The sequence below is a fragment of the Cucumis melo genome, chromosome 1 (genome assembly GCF_025177605.1).
Source record: "Cucumis melo cultivar AY chromosome 1, USDA_Cmelo_AY_1.0, whole genome shotgun sequence".
In the NCBI taxonomy this organism is placed as follows: domain Eukaryota; kingdom Viridiplantae; phylum Streptophyta; class Magnoliopsida; order Cucurbitales; family Cucurbitaceae; genus Cucumis; species Cucumis melo.
This window is the reverse complement of record NC_066857.1, coordinates 14,969,102-14,989,729: the sequence shown is the minus strand read 5'-3', so window position 1 is coordinate 14,989,729 and position 20,628 is coordinate 14,969,102. Positions and strand designations below refer to the sequence as shown.

The 20,628-nt window shown below is 36.2% G+C and overlaps 1 protein-coding gene across 2 annotated transcripts; it reads right to left on the bottom strand.

Moving 5' to 3' along the window:
• Positions 1 to 2,620: 2,620 nt before the first annotated feature.
• Positions 2,621 to 20,407, bottom strand: LOC103490191 (COP9 signalosome complex subunit 6a). 2 transcript variants are annotated; one of them, XM_008449582.3, is made up of 10 exons: positions 19,822 to 20,366; positions 19,630 to 19,718; positions 11,545 to 11,638; positions 7,111 to 7,172; positions 6,946 to 7,024; positions 6,723 to 6,815; positions 6,380 to 6,480; positions 6,191 to 6,246; positions 2,943 to 3,064; positions 2,621 to 2,829 (listed from the first exon to the last, which is right to left on the bottom strand). In XM_008449582.3, exons 1-9 carry the CDS (start codon positions 20,144 to 20,146, stop codon positions 2,983 to 2,985), a joined length of 981 nt encoding a protein of 326 aa, XP_008447804.1. In that variant the 5' UTR covers positions 20,147 to 20,366; the 3' UTR covers positions 2,621 to 2,829; positions 2,943 to 2,982. The 2 variants fall into 2 exon arrangements, with proteins under 2 accessions (XP_008447804.1, XP_008447803.1); XM_008449581.3 differs by having other exon boundaries at positions 2,621 to 3,064; positions 19,822 to 20,407.
• Positions 20,408 to 20,628: the final 221 nt, after the last annotated feature.

Sequence of the window (20,628 nt, the reverse complement as noted above, 5' to 3'; positions counted from 1 at the left end):
AAGTGTTAAAAGAAGTTATTGGCCCTATCGTTTTTTTTTTTTTATTTTATTTATTTATTTATTTATTTTTTGTTATCAATGTGGTGAATATGCCCTACCTTGAGTTTAATCCTCTTTAGTGTAAGGTTTTTCCCCTTTTTTCTTTTTTCTGTTTTTTGCAACCTATTTAGTTGACATGAGATGTATTTTTTAAAAAATACAATATAATTTTTTTAAAAAATATTATTACGTGTCAAACTAGATGTTTTTAATGTTTTCTAAATATAAACAAAAAAAAAGCAAAAGATTACAAACAAAAAAAAAAAAAGTTTACTCCGCGATCAATTTAAAATTTATAATTATTAAAAATTATTGTTAAGCGTTTAAAAAGATATAGTTGAAACTTAAAATTATATAAGTTATATATTAAAATGAAAAAAGAAAAAGAAATTTTAGCTAAAAATTGAAAATGAAAAAAAAAATCGGTAAAGTTTAAAAAAAAATTGAAAAAACTTAAGTTGAAAAAAATTAATAAAACGATAAGTTACAAAAAAAAATTGATGTTGGGGTGAATTGAACCCGACGTAAAATAAAGAATCAGCATATTGATGACAAAAAACCAATGAACCAATAACTTCTTTATATTATTATAGGTAACAAAACTTTTTATATCTCAAGTGAAAATTGTGGACCTGGACCTCTAAAGTAAACATATGAGACGTGATGCCATGTGGGTGAAAATCGTGGACTTGATCCACAATTATTGGAAAATCATGAACATAATACCTATTTTTGTCAAATCTTTTTGTTTTCCACTATTTTTGTCATTATATATTAAAGTAATATTATTTTAAAAATGTTGCACATTGTGCCTCCTATCTTTCCGCCAAATAAAAATTGAGATAAAGTAAATATAGAATTCACCAAATCATTGTCTTTTATAAATATACTAAAATATCATTATCTATTTGTGATATACTACGATAGACTACTAATTGTATGTATCATAATACAGATAGTAATCCATCTGATTCATCGTGTTCATTATAAATAAACTATGATATTTTGTAAAAATTTTGATTCCTTTTGATTTATTTGAAAATAACACATATCTTAACGTATTGTAGGCTATCTTGAGTTTTTTTTTTTTCTCTTTTTTCAATTAAACTATTATTATTTAAAATGTTTAAAATATCTTATTATTTCACAATCATAAGGTTGATGAATGATAATAACTCGTTTAAAGAAAGAGAAACTAAATTTTCTCTTGCCCCTAAATTAAGAGAATGAATTAGAAACCTTCTTCTCACAAGTATGGATAATGCCATTACTCTTTCAATTTGTGGTAACTCAAGGATGAATTGATTATCATGCAAGCTTACTATTAACTTGGTTTTGATATCTATTAATGGGGAGATATGATGCTAAAATTGGACTAAATCTTTTTTTAAAAGAATATATTGGACAATAGGACCAACATTAAAGAAATTAATACTGACTAAAATGTGTGTTTAATATTTTATAGTGAGGGGCGCGTGTATGTAACACTCTGATTTGTAGTAACTTAGCCGCCTTAAGGAAATAAGCTATGGAAAATGAATCCATTAAAAAACTATTCAGTCTAACAATTAATTTTCTAAATAGATAGCAAAGTAAAAATCTATATATAGGCTGAAATGAATCCACGGTATGAAGATTCTTTCACTTCTTTAACTTAACAAAGTTGAGATTCATGTTAACTAATTGTAACATTTGCAAGATTATTTTCTAGTTCTTCCCCTTTTATTTTATGAGTTTTTATCAAAATATTATACCTTATCCCAACAATAGAACTCTGGAAAGTGTTGTGAAATAAAAAAGCTTAGGATATATATAACTCAAATATTTACAACATATGAATGAATGTGCCTAGAATTATATATATATATATATAAGCTTCATTGGTAAAAAACCACTAACATGAACACATCTCAAACGACACTCATTTTATCATTACTATTTAAAGAGAGATCCAATTTCTTAGAAGTTGCCGATGTTGCCAAGTTTTTTCAATGCTTACAAAAATCCTCCAATTTCATCAAATAACCTAAATCTTAATTTCATACCAACGAAAATTTTTACCTTTTTCCTTTAAAAAAGATTATAGAGTAAATAACCAGGAAAATTCACTTGTTTACGTACAGGGTCCAGTATGATAGAATTGAAAGTCCTTTTTGTGATAATTTGATATAACTTTAACTAGTTAGTAATTTAAACAAAATGATGTCCCCAACTTTAAAACAATGGCCCATGTTGCATTCACTCGATCCATCATCTCTTGCAATCACCAAATTCTGTCTATAGTGCAACTTTGGCATTGTTATCCATTTATACTTCTCCATCGAAAGATACTGCTAAAATTATAGTATTTGTTCACCTTCCTCCCTCCATTCAAATACTATTTTTCTCTGTACTTTTGATTTTTGATTTACTTGAAGCCTTTGAACTTTTTTAACCCTCAAATACGAAATAAAAAGAAAATGAAGGGACCAAGATGATCACTTTTTGAAAATACATAGACCAAAACGAACCAAAGTAATGTGAAAAAAGTACACAGGCCAAAATGAAAGGGAAAAAAACCTAGAGAACAATTAAACGCATATTCAATCTGAATAAAAGTATCATTATAAATGAGAAGGTAAGTAAAGTCCACTCAATTGGGTCTACCCTTTTAAACAAGGGTTTTCCCCTGGATTTCTCTCAAATTACTTACGGCATCCTCTATTGCTAAGCTATTCATAGATAGAATAGATGCTTATGTAGCGGAAGGGGGAGGGAATTCTGGCAGGCATGTTCAAACCATCTTCACTTCTACACGATCCATATATAGAAAATAAGAGCAAAAAACAAAATAGAAAAGGAAAAGAAAAAATCCTATATTGTCCTTCCAGAACCACTCAAATCCTACCAGAACATCAAAATACCTGAACTTTCTGTTGTATAGTTGGTCCCTTCAACGGACTTTCATATAAAAACTGTCCGGCCACCTCTTCTACTATGTCGGTCATATGCAGTGTTGAATTTTTCGATTAGCTCATTCATTACACTGCAAACATAGTGGGTTTTGTGTGAGAGGAAAAAAAATTGTCTGACGGATAAACAAATATTTATGTTTTCAACAAGGAAAGGGAATAGGATCACATCAAACTAAACGCTTGAAATTCTCTCAATTACTATCAAAAGAAAAGTTCGATAATAGCTGGTGTGGTATGTTGGCAGCACAAAAGCTCCAAATAAAGTAAAGCTAACTTATCTATCAACCAGATATCTTGAAATTGGCCAATAAAGAATCTAACTCTTGATTTCATTAGAAGATCTGTTTACACAGTCGTATCTTTCTTTTTTGAGTATTGAACTTCCATATGTAAAAGCAAATATCCGTTGGAAGAGATTAACCCTAAATGCAAACTCATATGTGATAAAAAAAACCTCCAACTTATATGCACTAAAACCCCAAATCAATTTTATTTCAACCTTAAGAATTGAGTTGGACACAAATTGTCTTAATTTCCAAACTCTTGAGACAGACAGGTTTTTTGCCACAAGACTCGAAACACTATGTTTCCAAAGTAATAGGATCCAAGGGAGAAGTATTTAGAAGATATTTAGAAGTATCGGTATCTGATATTGGTTTTTTGCCTCATATGAAATATTTGTGCTTCATAACAAGAGAGGATGATCAATCCTACTTGAATATTGACATGCAACTCCAAGAAATAATTGCAAATTAGGATCCAAAAGCATTATGGGCTGAAAGCTAAAACTCATTCATTCAACTTCAAAGAAAAAATGTAAAAGCTAAAACTAATGCCATGAGGCATCCGAAACAAGTTGGTGGCAAGTTTTTGGATAGTCTGTCAATGAAACCCTAATGCACATCATCAATCATATTAAAATTACAAAAATACACCTACTTAAATATATATCATAGAGTAAAAATTGAAAAACAATAAAATTATATCAAAATTATTAGATACAAATGTAAAAAATAATTTGATGTCCTTGATGCTTCAAATAATGGTTGAATCTAGGGATGTAGAAGTACCAACTCTTAGCGTTAAGTGTACATCAACATTGGACATGCATTTGTGGACATGCTCAAGTACACTCAACAAGCAATCTAGTGCAATATTTTCCTTTCTAAATTCATATATATTTGAGGTGGACGTAAATGGTATTGCACAGGGCTCGTATTGCTTTCCCCTTTAAAGCCATAAAAACTAAAAAGTTCCTCATCATTTGGTTTCCATTGTTCAGGATTGTGGTACAATATTGGCTTGACTCCTGTGCCCCTTCATTTGTTATTAAAGGTGCTTTGCATTTCATGAGTTTGGAGAAAGATGGAATCTTTGACTCTCTTCAAGCTCGACAACAGTTCCAAATTCTCTTTTTGGTCAAATCGGTGGATTGGTTTGCTCTCTCAGCTTCGGTTTTCCCAAGGTTGTTCGAAGATTGCTCTCTTACCCAACAGATCTTTTTTGCTGCACTTTGGGTCCTTTCTTGTTCTGCTTGGTCCTTATTTATCTGTGGGTTGGTGGATTTGTCATTCGCCGCAACATGGCCCTTATTTATCTTGGCTCCATTTGTTAAGAAGGGACCGGGACTATTTTTGGAAATTTTTGTCAACGGTCTTGCTTGCGGAGCTTTGGTTTGGGCATAATAAAAGGATATTTTATGTCAAAAGAAACAGGATGGTTTGATTGTTTCAATATAGACAACAGGAATGCTGCAGTCTGGTGCATCCTATGCAAGGAATTTGAAGCTTTTTCTTTGTAGAACTTTGTTTGAATTGGCTCACCTTTCTCCCAGATCGCTAGAAGAACTTCCCCAGTCATGCTTACCAGTGGAGAATAAAGAATTGTGGGAAAGATTTGTATTGGCAAGATAGTTTTGATTGACGTAGCTGATTGCCTTTTCTTGATGTTCTCTCTTCCTTTCATCTTGAAGCTTTTGGTGTTCATTTTTCAGATTATAGTAGGCGATGTATGTGAGAGCATTTAAATTTTACTTTGTATCTAGTTCTTTTCTGATGTTTCGAATCTTGATTGCTCTGAATAGCTTGTTGTTTTACCTTTTGTGATCATTTTTGGGTCGTTTTCATTTTTATGTTTCCCGGGTACTTCCTTTGTATTAGGTTGTATTTTCCTTTGTTATTTTGCTCTTTGCTCTTTGTATAATTCTCTTGTTCTTCAAGCATCAGTCTCATTTATTATTATTAATAAAGAGGCTAATCTCCCTTTAAAAAAATATATATTTGGAACAAGCGATGGGCAAAAAAATATATAAATGGAAGAAGCATAAAAAAATCCACTTAATAAAACCAATGATTTGATGTGTCAAGATGGGGGAATGATTTTGAGATGAGAGCTTTTTGTTTGACTTGTCAGAACTGTTCTTTGTTTTGTTGGTGCAAAATGCAACCTCCATGGGGAAAAATTAATTTTCTTTAAATTGACAATTAGAATGAGAAAAAAAGGGTCTAAATCTTATGTCATATAAGCTTTGGTCAAAATAGGTTTGTGTAGATAAAACTGCTCTAGAAACATTCTTCGTTTACACCGCACTTGGCTTTGTCTGAGTACTGATTCTATTTTTGAGGTCATATGTTATGGTGATTCTAATCTGTTAGACCCCCGATCATTCACACCTACAAACGCAAAGGCAAGGCGGGTAAGGTGAAGAATCGGAAGACAACTTCTGGGGAGATTATTGGTGAGGTAGAAACCCGTTGAGGGAACCACCTGGTATGTTGGTATAAAAAAGAATGTTCGGGAATTACCAAAAGTAGGTTTTCTTTTAGTGGAAGGCTGCTGAGGGCTTGTGGGAGAAGAGACTCACCTTCTCCAAGGAGCTGGGTTCATTACCATTTCCATTATCGTTCTTTTGTAGTTATTTTCCTTTATGTTGGTATTTTGACTGTTTGTTAGTTGAGAGATACTTGAGAATTTATATTCAATATATCATATCAGAGCACTATATCTGTTTTCTGGCCTTTGTTGGGATTTTCCTGAGTTTCAGGTTGAAGAATCTTAACATTCTAATCTAGTTAGCAGCCATAAATTTATATGGTCTTCCACATCTATACATGCATAACGTATTACCTAATTTATTAACCAAAATATTTTTATACAATACAACGAGAAAGTACACTAATAGATGAGAAATACCATACCTTGAGCAATTAGTGGACATTGCTAGATACGTAATCAACATTGTGTCATTATATTCCTGAAAGGAGGGGCATTATGAAAGTAAGAATAACTAATAAAATCAACGCAGTGTCTAAATTTTTGGTGTAAACATTTAAGTTCTAAACTGCAGGAGAAACTGGGCAAAGAAAATGACATGCAAGTGCCCTCACCATCAAGAAATCGTCTTGAAACTTTCCTGATTCAGTTACTGGCAATCTTCTGATCAAACTTGACACTTGTCTTAGTAAGGAATTCTCCAAGGGAATGTCACCTGATTCAAAGAATAACAGAGAGAAAAAATCAGTCTCAAAATGAGCAACTTAATCAGAAGTTCACATGAAGACTTCACAAGCCTATCAGAAACCACTATATGTAGCAGCTATAATTTGATGAATGATCAGCAGTCAGAGCCCAACCACAACTGATCAAAAGAAAGGGAATGACCACCCTGCTTTGTATACTCTAAACCATTTCATCATAAACAGTTTTATGAATAGTGAAGAATTGAAATACCATTCTGCATTGCCAGAAGATAGCTGTGAAGTATCCTGATCCTGCTATTCAGCATTTTGATGGCACTGTGAATTCCCGCAAGGTGAGCAGCCACTGCATTCAAGACAAAATTTCTCTCATTATAAACATATTAATACATATCAAAGCATAATATCCTTCTTTCTCGTAATAAGTATTAACAAGGTAAACCCCAGATTGAAATAAATAGAGTAGGACCACTCACGTTGAGTAGCAGCAGAGCCTCCATCAGATGGTTTCAAATGTGCAACATGATCAACAGAAATTCGCTCAGCTTCTACTGTCTTTGAAGAGTAAAAAGAGAAAAATGTGTGAGAAACTCAATAACCAGAAGCACAACAAGTTTGAAGGGACGACAGAGCAAACAAACCTCAATAGTGTAACTTGAGCGAACAAAAATTAGCTGGGGGATCCCTTCAATAACATGTAGCTCTATATAGTTGTAAAAACCACAAACAAAAGGCAAGAGTTAATACCACCATGCAAACAATCTTTTCCTCTGGAATTTTACTGTGGCATTATTGTAGTAAAAAGCATGTTTCGATGAAATACTTTACCATTCATGTTTAATGAACACATTAAGAGCAAGACAAGTAATTTTCATTGGGGTTCCAAAAACAAAAACTACCGTCCACTTAGGTCACTCCATAACAAACACCCTTCAAAGTCATTTTGGTTAAAATACCTTTCTAAGAGCCTAAACTTGAAAATTTTGTACTCTGAATTATCCCACATGTCCCCTCTATATCAAAATCTATTTAACAGATTAATTTAGACAGTAAATGCCATGTGACTGGGCAAACCCTTGTCACATGCCACATGCTATTATATGCATGTGACAAATTGAGAATGAGATGAAAAAACAAGGCAAAACCGGATGGACCAATGATTAGTGCAAGAAAATTGCAAGCCAGACATCTAAAAAGACCTCGTGATTTAGTTCGCAAATTTTTTTTATTTTAGTAGTAGTATAGCCTGTTATAGTTCTAATATTAGAGATATTTCGTATATATTTGTTATATTTTCCTTTTACGGCATTTTCTCTTTTGTTCACTCTTGTACACTTATATACATTTCTTTACTGACTGGAATAAGAAATTTCTGGAACTCTCAAACTTAAGTATTTTACATAGCCAAAAAAAAACAAAACCAAAATACCATATCGCTAACATTCCAATATTATTAGAGGCCTCTCTTTTGGCAATATGACACTCGTCTTTTCTGCTCTTGGGAGGATGGAAACCGCTTGGCTTGGTGGACCGTTGTCAACCTCTTTCTTTTGGGTCCCAGGTTATCTCTCAATATCTCTTAAACTTCTCTCATTGAATCAACCTGGAGTGGATCTTCTAGCCACGAACTTTGTGTGTAAGGTGGAAACACTCGCGTTCATGTATTTGGGCTTTCCTATGGGAAGAAAACACGATGCTACGGAAGTTTGTAAAACTTTTGAAGATAAAAGAAGAAGGGTATCTCCCTCTAAAGGAGGTATCCAGTAGGTTGACTCTATCCCAATAAGTCCTCAATCGTCTTCCATGCTATTTCTTCTCCCTTATGCAGGCTCCAAACAAAATTGCCTGGAGAGCATTAGAGACTTTGTTTGGGATGATGGGACCTGCAACCCTACCTCCCACCACGTTAACTGGAATATGGCCTCTCTCCCTGCTACCTAGGGTGTCCTTGGGATTGGGTCCCTTTGTCAAAAGAATATTGCTCTCCTTATGGAATGGCTTTGAAGGTTTTGCTCTTGGAGCTTGGGAGACGCATAATTGACAGTATCCATGGTGTCAATGTCCACGGCTGGACTTCAAATTTGCCTAAGGGAAGAACGATGAGAATTTGGACCAGCATTTTTAAGCATAAAGAGCAGTTCATTAAATTCACCAAGTTTGTCATAGGTGATGGAAGAGTGATCAGAGTCGGAGTGAATAGTTGGTCTGATCCTCAACCTTTGGGGCAGAAACTTCCCAACATCTTTACCATTTCTTTAAAAAAGGACGTTGAGATTTTGGAATGTTGGTGAGATTCTAGCTAAACGTGGATGGGCCACAGAAGACATTTTTTTGTTAGAGGGATGAGTGATATGGTCGTGATTTTCCAAATCTTAAATTCCTGGGTACTTCAAGGTAGTCGTGATGGCCTTTAGTGAAAGAAATATGCCTCTGGGAAGTTTATAATAGACCTCAACCTATCAATTTATTTATCAACAGCTTAAGGGAAGATTCGAGAACTCCCTCTCTCCAAGGTCTCAAATGACAATAATTACAATGATCAACATTTTCGATACCTTACTCCATGCAGACTCCCTATATAACGACTCACCATAGGACCCCTAACAAACAATATCCCTTTGGGCCCACATACACAAACTAACATCACTCCTTATATATTATCCGATCCCTTCTTTGCGTGCACTTTAGTGACCAAGGGCCTATAATTACCTGCCCCCTAAAGAGCCACCTCGTCCTCAAGGTGGAATTCATGAAATTGATCGTTGATCATTGAAACTAGTTCCCATATTGCATCGATTGATGAGCCATGTTCCCAGTGAATTAATACTTCTGAAAATGCCATCCTCAGTAGGGGAATTACGCAGTCCCAATACTTCAGCTGGTTGTAAAACATTCTCAATTCCGATGCTATGTTAGTTAGAAGGGAAAAATTGGGAGGTTGGTTCCAGCAACTTTCTTCACCATTGATTTTTACCATTGATCATGAAAAACAGGGTGAATGAGAACTAGGAGGTAAGGCCAATTTATAAGCCACTTGGCCCACTCTATTCACAATTTCATAAGGCCCCACAAACCTTGGAGCTAATTTCGGATGGTTATGGCGTGCCAAAGAAGACTGTTCGTAACATTTTAGCATCAAATAGACCTAGTCATTAACTACATATCCCATTTGTCCTCTTTTCTTATTTGCTATGGAAACCATGCATTGTTGCACTCGCTGTAAATTAGCTTTCAAAATGGCTAGCATTTCATCCCAATCTATCATTTGTCGGTCTACCTCCCTTACTGAACTCATTCCTCTCTCGTAGTACAACAAGGTGGAGGTAGTCGTCCATACAAAAATTCAAACGGAGACGATCAACTCGCAAAATGAGTGGCAATATTGTAATTATATTCGGCCCAAGGAACCCATTTGACCCATTGCTTCAATTTCCCCATTGCAAAACACCGTAAATATGTCTCAAGACCACGGTTGACTACCTTGGATTGGCCATCAGCTTGTGGGTGGTGATATGATGTGCTCCTATGCAATTGAGTACGCGAAGCTTCGAATAACTCCTCCCAAAATAGGCTTGTGAAGATTTTGTCCCAATCGGAAATAATACTCCAAGGATACGCATGCAAACGTACTATTTCTTGTACAAATATTACTGCCACAGCACTTGCATTAAATGGATGTTTTCAAAGAATGACGTGCACATATTTGGACAACCAATCAATCACTACCAAAATTATGTCATAACCCCCAAACTTTGGCAACCCCTCCATGAATCCATGGCAATGTCCTCCCAAACTTTATCGGGAATTGGAATGGCCTGAAAATAGTCCTGCTAGTGGTAACGTAAGGTATTTCGCCTGTTGAAAATCCTCATAATTGGTAACAAATGAACGAACTCTAGCTTTTATTCCTTTCCGATATACCTCCTTTGCTAAGTGTTGATAGGTTTTGAGAGTTCCCCAGTGACCAACAATTGGACTGTAGTGAAATTTCATCGATAACAAGGGAATGGTAGGAGATGTAGCAGAAAGAACCAAACGTCCCTTATAATACAAGAGATTGTCGCATAGAGAGTAACCAAGGTCATTCAACTGCCAATCGCTGAAAGTCTTTCGAATACCATTTAGTTCCTCGTCGGCTTCAATCTGTTTTTGCTTTTGTTCTTCTGGATACGATGAAGTCGCTATGGGGTGTCAACCTAGTTAAGATGTTCAAGTGCGACTACTGATCCCTAATTTATTTATAGCTTTTGTACAATCCTCTTGTACTTTGAGCTCCTGTTTATTTTATCTATTAATAAAAGCATCCGTTTCCATTTAAAAAAAAAAGCATCATTTCTCCCAAAAGACAAACCCTCCTATCAAAGAGAGAAGAGAGATGGCCTAGATTGTTTCCCTATCACTCAACAAATGATGAAAACTAACATTCCAATGTTCTTTCCCTAGTCTACAATTGTTCCCAACTTACTATGTAATAAGTATCTCTCAACCAAAAAAAAGGAAGGCTTTCTAATAACTTAGCATGATTGAGGTATTCTTCAAAAAATCCCAATTTACTTCCAATCACGTCAACAACTTCATTGAAATAAATGTTGAAAGGTAGCAGCAAAGCCTAAAAAATTGGAAGACTCTCAGTGGAAGCTAACAAAATAATTAGAACCCAAACAGCCTACAAGATGTCTCCAAAGCTTGGAATAGTTTCCAATCTCTTTTGCTTACTCCAACACCAATAGCTTTGTACTTGTCCTTGAACTTGTGACCATCTAAGAAAAAAGAAATTGACTTCTTGGTGCTTCCCAACATGATGGTAGAATGCAAAAAAGATTATTAAAAAAAGGGTCAAAACTAGGGCTTAATAATTTGACAATCCCTGAGTAAATAAAGACTAAACTATGCACACTAGTATACACCCTTAAGGAAATCATGGATGTTATACCTAAGAAGTGGCATTATTAGAGTAATGATGAAAAATGAAGGATAGTATAACCACAGAAAATTATTGGTAGCCCAAATAAGGAGGAAAATGAACTACAGACAAAAACCAAGTAAATAAGAAGAAAAGAAACAAGACATATTACCACTCTCGTAAATCGTAACTGGGAGATCCTTTTGGGCATGATTAATTGAAGGATTGAGAAGAACATAGACAGGGCTTTCATTGATATCCATCAACTGTTAAAGTAAGAAAGATGAAAATTAACTATTGTACAATTATATAGTATTATAATTTCCCATTCCAAAAAACAAAAATACATCTATCAAATGATATATTTCCTTTTGATCTCATAAGAAACTGAATTCTATTATTGAAAGGTAAATGCATAAAACAAGTTACTAATCCTCCCAAAGTAGGCTTGGAAGTTAACAAAGATACTTTAATTGGTTTTAACTAAAGTTAGATAACAAGCATAACTTCTTATTTATCTTTTTGTAGAGAAAGCATAACTATAAAAGGTGTTTGAGACTTCAAACTAGGCAAAGATTGGTCTTATCTCTTAAGAGCTTTTCTTGATAATAGCCAGATAAATAAAAAATAAAAACTGAAAATATTCTGAACTCTTGTAAATAAATAAACTTCCAAACTGTAAAGAGGTGAAAAACATCAACAGTAAACTAGAAATTTCTAATAATATCAATGCTAATAGAGTGGCATGACACTACCTTCATCAAGCCCCCCAGCACCTGTCGCCCCACCCCCCCAACCCAACCCTCAGCAGAAAGGGATAAAATATAACTGTTGCAAATCCCTTTTGCATGGCCTTAAGGATAAGTCATCGAGCAAGGGGTGAAACCTATCACCAATGGCACTCTCAACCTATGAACATGTAATTTCAAAGGCACTTGAATGTTCGGGACTTTTGGAGCATTAACTAATTAGGAAAGACTACGAATAGGGAGTTCCAATCAAAATAGAAATACATAAAACTAACTAAAAATTAGAAATTTGAGTGGTCAAATTACAAAAGTTGAGTGACCTTCACAAACTAGAATCCTCGGTAATATAGATTTCTCTACCATTAAGGAAATCTAAAAACATTAACCTGGCTCCTTGTATGCGTCCCTAGAATGTCTGTTGTTGGTTTGTATCTTCACCCGGCAATTGAAGAAGATTGGGAGTTACTTGAACAACATTTTACCCAATAGGAAATAAGAAATGCTGAGTTTAGTTGAGACAAAACAGAGGTAAGCCAGATAACTAATGCATTTTTTTCTTTTTTCCCGGAACGGTGGGGATTTCATAGAAAAGGATATGGTTCGAATGTTCAGTAGACTTTTCAGAGCGGATATGATAGGAATAGGAATGAAGCATTCTTCTGCCCTGACACAAAGAGACTATAGCACTAAAGAATAAAAGTTTTAGACTTGCTAAAATTTAAAAATTCCTTTTCCCTCGCATAATTTTTCATTTTCTTTTTCTTTTTTTAATAAAAATGATGTAATAAGATAGATAATAAGACTGATAATAGCTTAAACTAATCAGCTGTAACTGATTAGTTATCCTAACCTCCCAACTGCCTAACTACTTGTAACAAACTCCCATGTAACCAACTGTAACTACCCATAAAATTCATCAATAAATACCAATTCTCCTAGCCACAATAGGCAGAGAATTCATTTTGAGAAATACTCAGCTTTGAATTACATCAAAGTGGTATCACAGCAACCTCTGTCGTAGGAACTGAATGGCCGGAGAGGAGCAATCCCAGCCGCGGGGGACAACCGTGGGCAAGAAGAAGCGGAAGAAATCACCGTTCTCTCTCCAAGGACATCAACAGTACACTTGCTGGCCGTTGAAGACTCCTTGGGAGATTTGCACGATAAGTTCGATAGGATGTTGGATAATTTAGAAACGCTAAATCGGAGAATTGGACTACCGGCACCGGCAAGAATTGAAGCAAATGCAATTAACAATTAACAATAGGAACGTCAGAAACAGAGGAGGCCGGCGAGCACGAAGGAACCATAGAAACTTGCCCAACCAAAGAAACGACCGACAAAGGAGGGCCAACGATGTTCCACTACAATATGCCGAAGACAATACTCAAGAAGATTATTGAGTTTGGCAGGATGGGCAAGAAGACGACTCCTCAAGTGCCAATGAGCAACGCAACATCTGGAATAACAACGATGATATGCGAATGGGTCAAGCTTACAGAAGGCAAGAAACACGAAGAGAAGTTCATCATGACTACAAGATGAAAATTGACCTCCCAATCTAGAACGGTAAGCGTGATAGAGTCTTTCCTGGATTGGGTTAAAAGCACCGAGAACTTCTTCAATTACATGGACACCCCTAATCGGAAAAAGGTTCATTTAGATGCTTTGAAGCTACGAGGAGGTGCTTCAACGTGGTGGAACCAATTGGAAATTAATAGATAGAGGTGTGGCAAGCCGCCCATTCGATCGTGGGAGAAGATGAAGAAGCTATTAAGAGCACGTTTCTTACCTCCAAACTATGAACAAATATTATACAACCAATACCAAAATTGCCACCAAGGGAGTCGATCAGTAGCTGAGTACATTGAAGAATTCCATAGATTGAGCGCAAGATCAAATTTAAGTGAGAATATTAGATTGAAAGGTTTATTGGTGGTCTCCGATTTGACATAAAGGAAAAAGTAAAACTGCAACCATTTCGTTTCTTGTTTGAAGCGATTTCCCTTGCAGAGACCGTGGAAGAAATGATGGCCGCAAGAATAAAAAATTCAAGTAGAAAGGCTACACGGGAAGCAAACTCTACCAGGAAACAAACTTACAGTAGTAGAACAAACAAGCAACCCCCAGTTTTAGTTGCAGAAAAAGGTAAAGACGTTGACAATCAAGATGTAGCCAAGAAGAAAGAAAATATAAGCAAAGGAAAGAGCCAGAACACCTACACTCGGCCGTCTTCGGGGACGTGTTTTCGATGAGGCCAATCTGGCCACTTGTCCAACAATTGTCCTCAAAGGAAGACTATAGCATAAGCTAATAAGGAGAGCAATTCTATAAGTGAAAATGATAAAGAAGAAGAGGAAGCAGAATTCATAGAAGCCGATGATGGGGATCGAATTTCTTGCGTTATACAAAGAGTCCTCATTTGCTCCTAAAGAATAAACAAATCCTCAATCCCACAGCCTATTCAAAACAAGATGTACTATCAATGGGAGAGTTGTGATGTCATAATCGATAGCGGAAGCAGTGAAAACTTTGTGGAAACTAGTAACCATCCTAAACTTGAAAATTGATCCTCACCCAAATCCATATAAGATAGGATGGGTGAGGAAAGGAGGAGAGGCTACAATCAGTGAGATTTGCACGGTTCCACTCTATTGGAAGTGGATATAAGGACCAAATTTTGTGCAACGTAATTGAAATGGATGTATGCCACTTACTTCTAGGAAGACCATGGCAACATGACACTCGAACCCTACATAGGGGGAGAGAGAATACATACAAATTCCAATGGATGGGGAAGAAAGTGTTCCTACTCCCATTGACAGAAAAATAGCGAAGAAATAAGGTGGCAAAAGAGTAACGGGCAGCTTTTTATCACTGTAAGTGGAAAGAAATTACTAAGAGAAAGGGAGCAAGACCTCTTGGGACTAGTAATTGCTGATAAATCCCCAGAAGAGGAGCTTGAGATCATGGAGCCAAAACTACAAAGGTTATTAGAAGAATTCCCACATTTGACGAAAGAGCCACAAGGACTGCCCCCACTCCGTGATATTCAGCACCAAATTAACCTTGTCCTAGGAGCATCATTGTCTAATCTAGCTCATTATAGAATGAGTCCAGAAGAGTATCAAGTCTTACATGATCACATTGAAGAATTACTAAAGAAAGGTCACATCAAGCCAAGCTTAAGTCCATGTGATGTACCCGCATTACTTACACCAAAGAAGGATGGAACTTGGAGAATGTGCATGGACGGTAGGGCTATTAATCGAATCACTGTGAAATATTGCTTTCCTATACCTCGGATTGGAGACCTTTTGGACCAGCTGGGCAAGGCTACTGTTTTCTCAAAAATTAACCTAAAAAGTGGCTACCATCAAATAAGAATCAGACCAGGAGATAAGTGGAAGACAGCCTTCAAGACAAATGAGGGATTGTTCAAGTGGTTGGTAATGCCTTTAGGCCTATCCAATGCACCGAGTACCTTTATGAGATTGATGAACCAAGTGTTATATCCCTTCCTAAACCGATTCATAGTGGTTTATTTTGATGATATTCTCGAATACAGCAACAACAATGAAGAACACGTTCAACACCTAAGAAAACTGTTTCAAGTCTTGACAGAAACAGAGCTGTATATTTATCCAAAAAATGCACATTCCTAACAAAGGAGATTGTCTTTCTTGGGTTCTTGATCAAAGAAGGGAGAATAGGCATGGAACCTAAAAAAGTAGAAGCCATACACACTTGGCCAGCACCAACTTATATTAAGGAAGTTCAAGCTTTTCTTGGCTTGGCCTCTTTCTACAAAAAATTCATTAGAAACTTCAGCTCAATAGTGGCCCCTTTAACTGATTGCTTAAAGAAAGGAAATTTCAAATGGGACCAAGAACAACAAGAGAGTTTTGAAGACATTAAAAGAAGACCGACTTCCAGCCCTATCCTACAATTACCAGATTTCGCATCACCATTTGAAGTGCCCGTTGATGCATGCGGAACAGGAATTGGAGCTGTATTATCCCAACAAGGCCACCCAATTCAGTATTTCAATGAAAAGCTGAGTTCATCAAGGCAGTCCTGGAGCACATACGAACAAGAACTATATGCCCTTGTTCGAGCACTCAAACAATGGGAGCACTACCTTCTATGCAAGGAGTTTGCCTAACCGATCACTTTTCCCTAACGGATCACTTTTCCCTAAAGTATCTGCAATCCCAAAAGAACATCAGTCAAATACATGCACGATGAATCAGTCAAATACAAAGATTTGATTTTGTGATCAAGCACCAAAGTGGAAAAGAAAATAAAGTGGCAGATGCCCTATCTAGAAAAAGTTCCTTGCTTACCTTCTATCTACTAAAATTGAAGCATTCAAACACCTCCCTGACTTATATGAAGAAGATGTTGATATTTCAGAAATATGGCTTAAATGCACCAACTATATCAAAGCCGAAGACTTCCATATAATGGAAGGTCTCTTGTTCAAAGGAGATCAATTGTGCATCCCACACACATCACTACAAGAAGCTCATTCCGGAGGGTTGGCTGGACACTTTGGACAAGACAAGAGTTTTGAAATAATTTCCAAGAGGTACTACTGACCTTAACTAAGAAGAGACTCCAACAACTTTGTTAAGAGGTCCCTATTTGTCAAAGAGCTAAGGGCTCAAGTAATAATGCAGGCTTATACTCCCCACTACCCACCCCAACGTCCATTTGGGAAGACTTATCAATTGACTTCGTGCTTGGCCTGCCCAAAACTCAAAGACAATATGACTCAGTCATGGTCGTAGTAGACAGGTTTGGCAAGATGACACACTTCACAGCCTGCAAAAAGACAAATGACGCCATCTATATTAGCTAATCTCTTCTTCAGAGAGATAGTTCGATTACATGGATTGCCCAAAACCATTATTTCTGATCAGGATGTGAAATTCTTAAGCCACTTCTGAAGGACCCTATGGAAGAAACTTGACACAACCCTAAAATACAGCATAACAGCACATCCTCAAACAGATGGCCAAACAAAAGTCACCAACATAACACTAGGCAACTTGATACGTTGTCTTAGTGGAACTAAACCGAAACAGTGGGATCTAGCCCTTGCACAAACAGAATTCACTTTCAATAACATGAAGAACTGAACTACCGACAAATGTCCATTTGAGGTTGTATATACTAAGCAACCATGGCTTACTTTTGACCTAGCATCACTCCCCATACCCGTGGACACCAATACAGAAGCAGAAGAAATGATAAGAGAGAATTGAAAGCCTACACAAAGAAGTCCATGATCACTTCAAGGAAACAAAACAATCCTACAAAAGGACAGCAGACAAGAAGAGGAGACAAGCTGCCTTTTCTGGAGGAGACTTAGTAATGATTCATCTTAGAAAAAATCGATTTCCAGCTGGCACATACAACAAACTCAAAGATAAACAACTTGGCCCATTCCGAGTCCTAAAGAAGTTTAGAGATAATGCCTACAAAATTGAACTACCAGCTGACTTACATATTCATCCAATATTCAATGTGGCTGACCTAGCTTTACTATGCACCAGATGACTTCAAGCTAGCCAGCTGATTCACTCGGGACGAGTTCTATCTTAGGGGGGTGGAATGATGTAATAAGATAGCTAATAAGACTGATAATAGCTTAAACTAATCAGCTGTAACTGATTAGTTATCCTAACCTCCCAACTGCCTAACTACTTGTAACAAACTCCCATATAACTGACTGTAACTACCCATCAAATTCATCAATAAATACCAATTCTCCTAGCCACAATAGGCAGAGAATTCATTTTGAGAAATACTCAACTTCGAATTGCATCAAAAAGTCCAACTTCCATTGAGAAAAAATAAAGAATACAAGAGCATATAAAAAAACCCAAGCCCACGAAGGAGAGAACTCAGATAAAAAGCAGCTACAATCAAGCAAAATAAATCATAGCGTATAACTACAAGAGGAATTTGTTACTGAAGCTCAAAGAGAAACCATGAATTTCACAAGGGTCCAAACATCAAAGAACTCCCTCAATCCCCCTAAAAACCACGTTATTTCTCACCCCAAATATCCATAACAACGCTCACACCCAAAATTTCCATAAAAAATTCTCTCGAAACGGTAGATAGAGGAATAACTCCTCCATCACATCATTAAAAGCTTTTTGATGGGCTATTTAAATACTAAAGTTCCAGACCCTCCAAAAACGTAGTTCCACACTAACTTAGCTAAACAATAATTCCATAATAAATGATCCAAATTGTTAGGTATTTAGTTCCCTGCACTCAAAAAATACCCAACAAGGACAATAACAGAGACAAACTGATCTGATGTTGATATTAGATTGGAAAGAAATATCCAGATGATACAATATAGTCTCCACACTCCAGTGAGTTAAGAACACAACACAAATTAAGAATAAAGAAGAAAAGATACAACAAGAAGAACAGCAGAATATGAGAGCTGCCTTTTCTCTCTCATAAGCCTCAAGAGTTCCAAAATATTCACACCCAAAATAATTTTCCAAACCCCTCCCATAAACCCAACACAAGTGGTCCCCAGCTCTCTAATTTCATGAACTAACATTCCTTTCTTTTTCCTATTCACCCTTTCTTTGGGGCGTGCATTGGGGGCCTAACACAAATCTCCCACCACCCTCCAACATTGAATACAACACAACGACCCATCTCCCAGATTCATCTCCAATTTCTACAATTGATGACAAGACCATTACGCAAATGATACTAATTTCTTTTATTTAAGGGATGAGACCTTGTTCTACAATTTAATGTAACTTTAACATATTTGTTGGAGTTAACATTGGGCTTAACTCGTGACAATGTTCTTGAATCTTGTATTCCACTCTAAACAAACAACACGATAAATCCATTTCCAAGATAGACCTCCCATCCCATCTACATTTGACAAGTATTGGACTAGCTCAAAGCCAGTCACTCTCTAAACCTTCTCGATAAATAGAGATCACAGCTGAAAAAGGAGATTGTTCTGGGGCAAAAAGCTGTTGTAAGTCAAACTAATGCTAATAAACCTGCATGCCTGGTAAGGAAAACTAATAAAAAATGCTAGAAATACATTCATCATATCTTCAAACAACACTCCTCCATTTTTTTTCTCAATGAACATTGTCTTGTCATCAAAAGAATTGGATATCTTTCAAATCAAAAGTAAGCATTTTGTCAAAGAAATGAAACCAAAACTTAGTTCGAGAAGAATGAAAACACAAGAACATAAAAATATCCTGCCCCTCGAAAGGAATCCAACCCTAATTAAGCAAGAAAAGACTCCAATCTAAAAGAATAAAACCTATCTGAAAATTATAGAACTCCCGGAAATAAACAATCCCAAATCTCAGGTGTGCAAAGAAAATCCTTTAGGGATAAAGAATCCGTTTAAAAATTCAACAGGCGCAGTATTATACTTAAGAACGTAAAAACCCTGTAAACAACTGTGTGCCAAGATAGCAGTTTAAATGGTAACTCACAGCCTTGTGGATATGCATGTCAGACTCCAAAGCATCACTCCCAGTAGAATACCAACCCAAAATGTAGAAGTGGGGAAAAACTTTCTTATCTGCTCCAAACAAGAGCGCAACTCAATTCAATCGTCATAAACAATAAAATAAACATGAAGCAAAAAGAGAGAGAAATGAAAAGATATGTCCGGAATTACTAACAGAGTTCTTGCTTCTTCTCAAGGAAGGTGCGGTCGAGTGAGTGAGTTTTGGGGTCATAAAGAAGCTCGAAGCTGTTGAAGATCTCAACCGTGCGGCCCCTTTGAACTCCAACAACACAACCGAAAACCCTAGGTGTGGGAGGAGAAGTAGAAGGGTCGGCAGAATCGGGTGCATCGGCGCCATTACTTAGGGCGCAAGGAGATGGAGCTGAGCAGGTCAAGGACGGAGGATTCATCTGAGACTTAACCCTAGTGTAGTGATCGGAAATGTTTACAATCACAAGAGGGTGCAGCTTGAATGTCAATCCGCTGCCAGACGAAGCCATGATCGATAGCAACTACGAACAAACGATCGATGATCCAAGGTTTGGTTAACCTAGAAATTCAAAATCAGGGAGAATGGAACAGATTAGAGCAGATTCAGCACTGTCTGGTGAAATCTTCAAGTTTGATTCTTCAATTTCCATCCATACTCTTTGTTCACCAATCTCCCAACTTTCTGAATGGAAAGTTTCCGTGGCCTTAGAAACATTTCCATTCGTTCGGGTTTCTATATATATTATACATTCATATCTATACTTCCTCCTAACTTTTTTATCTCTATTATATCCATTTTTATTTCTATTATAACCATTTTCTTAATACATTGTGTAGTTTAAATTTTTTTACCTTCATAATTTGTTTTTATAATAAAATAATATATTTTTAATATTAAATATCAATTATGGATTTGTTATTAATTTTCTTTTACCTTCAAAACAATATGTTTTTGTTTGTTTTGTTTAATTTTAAATTTGAAAAATTTATG

What these genes read in the sequence shown, in the direction of transcription:
- LOC103490191 (XM_008449581.3), bottom strand. Translation starts at nt 20,146, where the DNA reads ATGGCTTCGTCTGGCAGCGGATTGACATTCAAGCTGCACCCTCTTGTG. An exon ending in AGGCTCTGCTGCTACTCAAC is followed by an intron (nt 6,816 to 6,945) that starts GTGAGTGGTCCT and finishes TCTTGAATGCAG; the next exon opens with TGGCTGCTCACCTTGCGGGA. An exon ending in TTCAAGACGATTTCTTGATG is followed by an intron (nt 6,247 to 6,379) that starts GTGAGGGCACTT and finishes CCCTCCTTTCAG; the next exon opens with GAATATAATGACACAATGTT.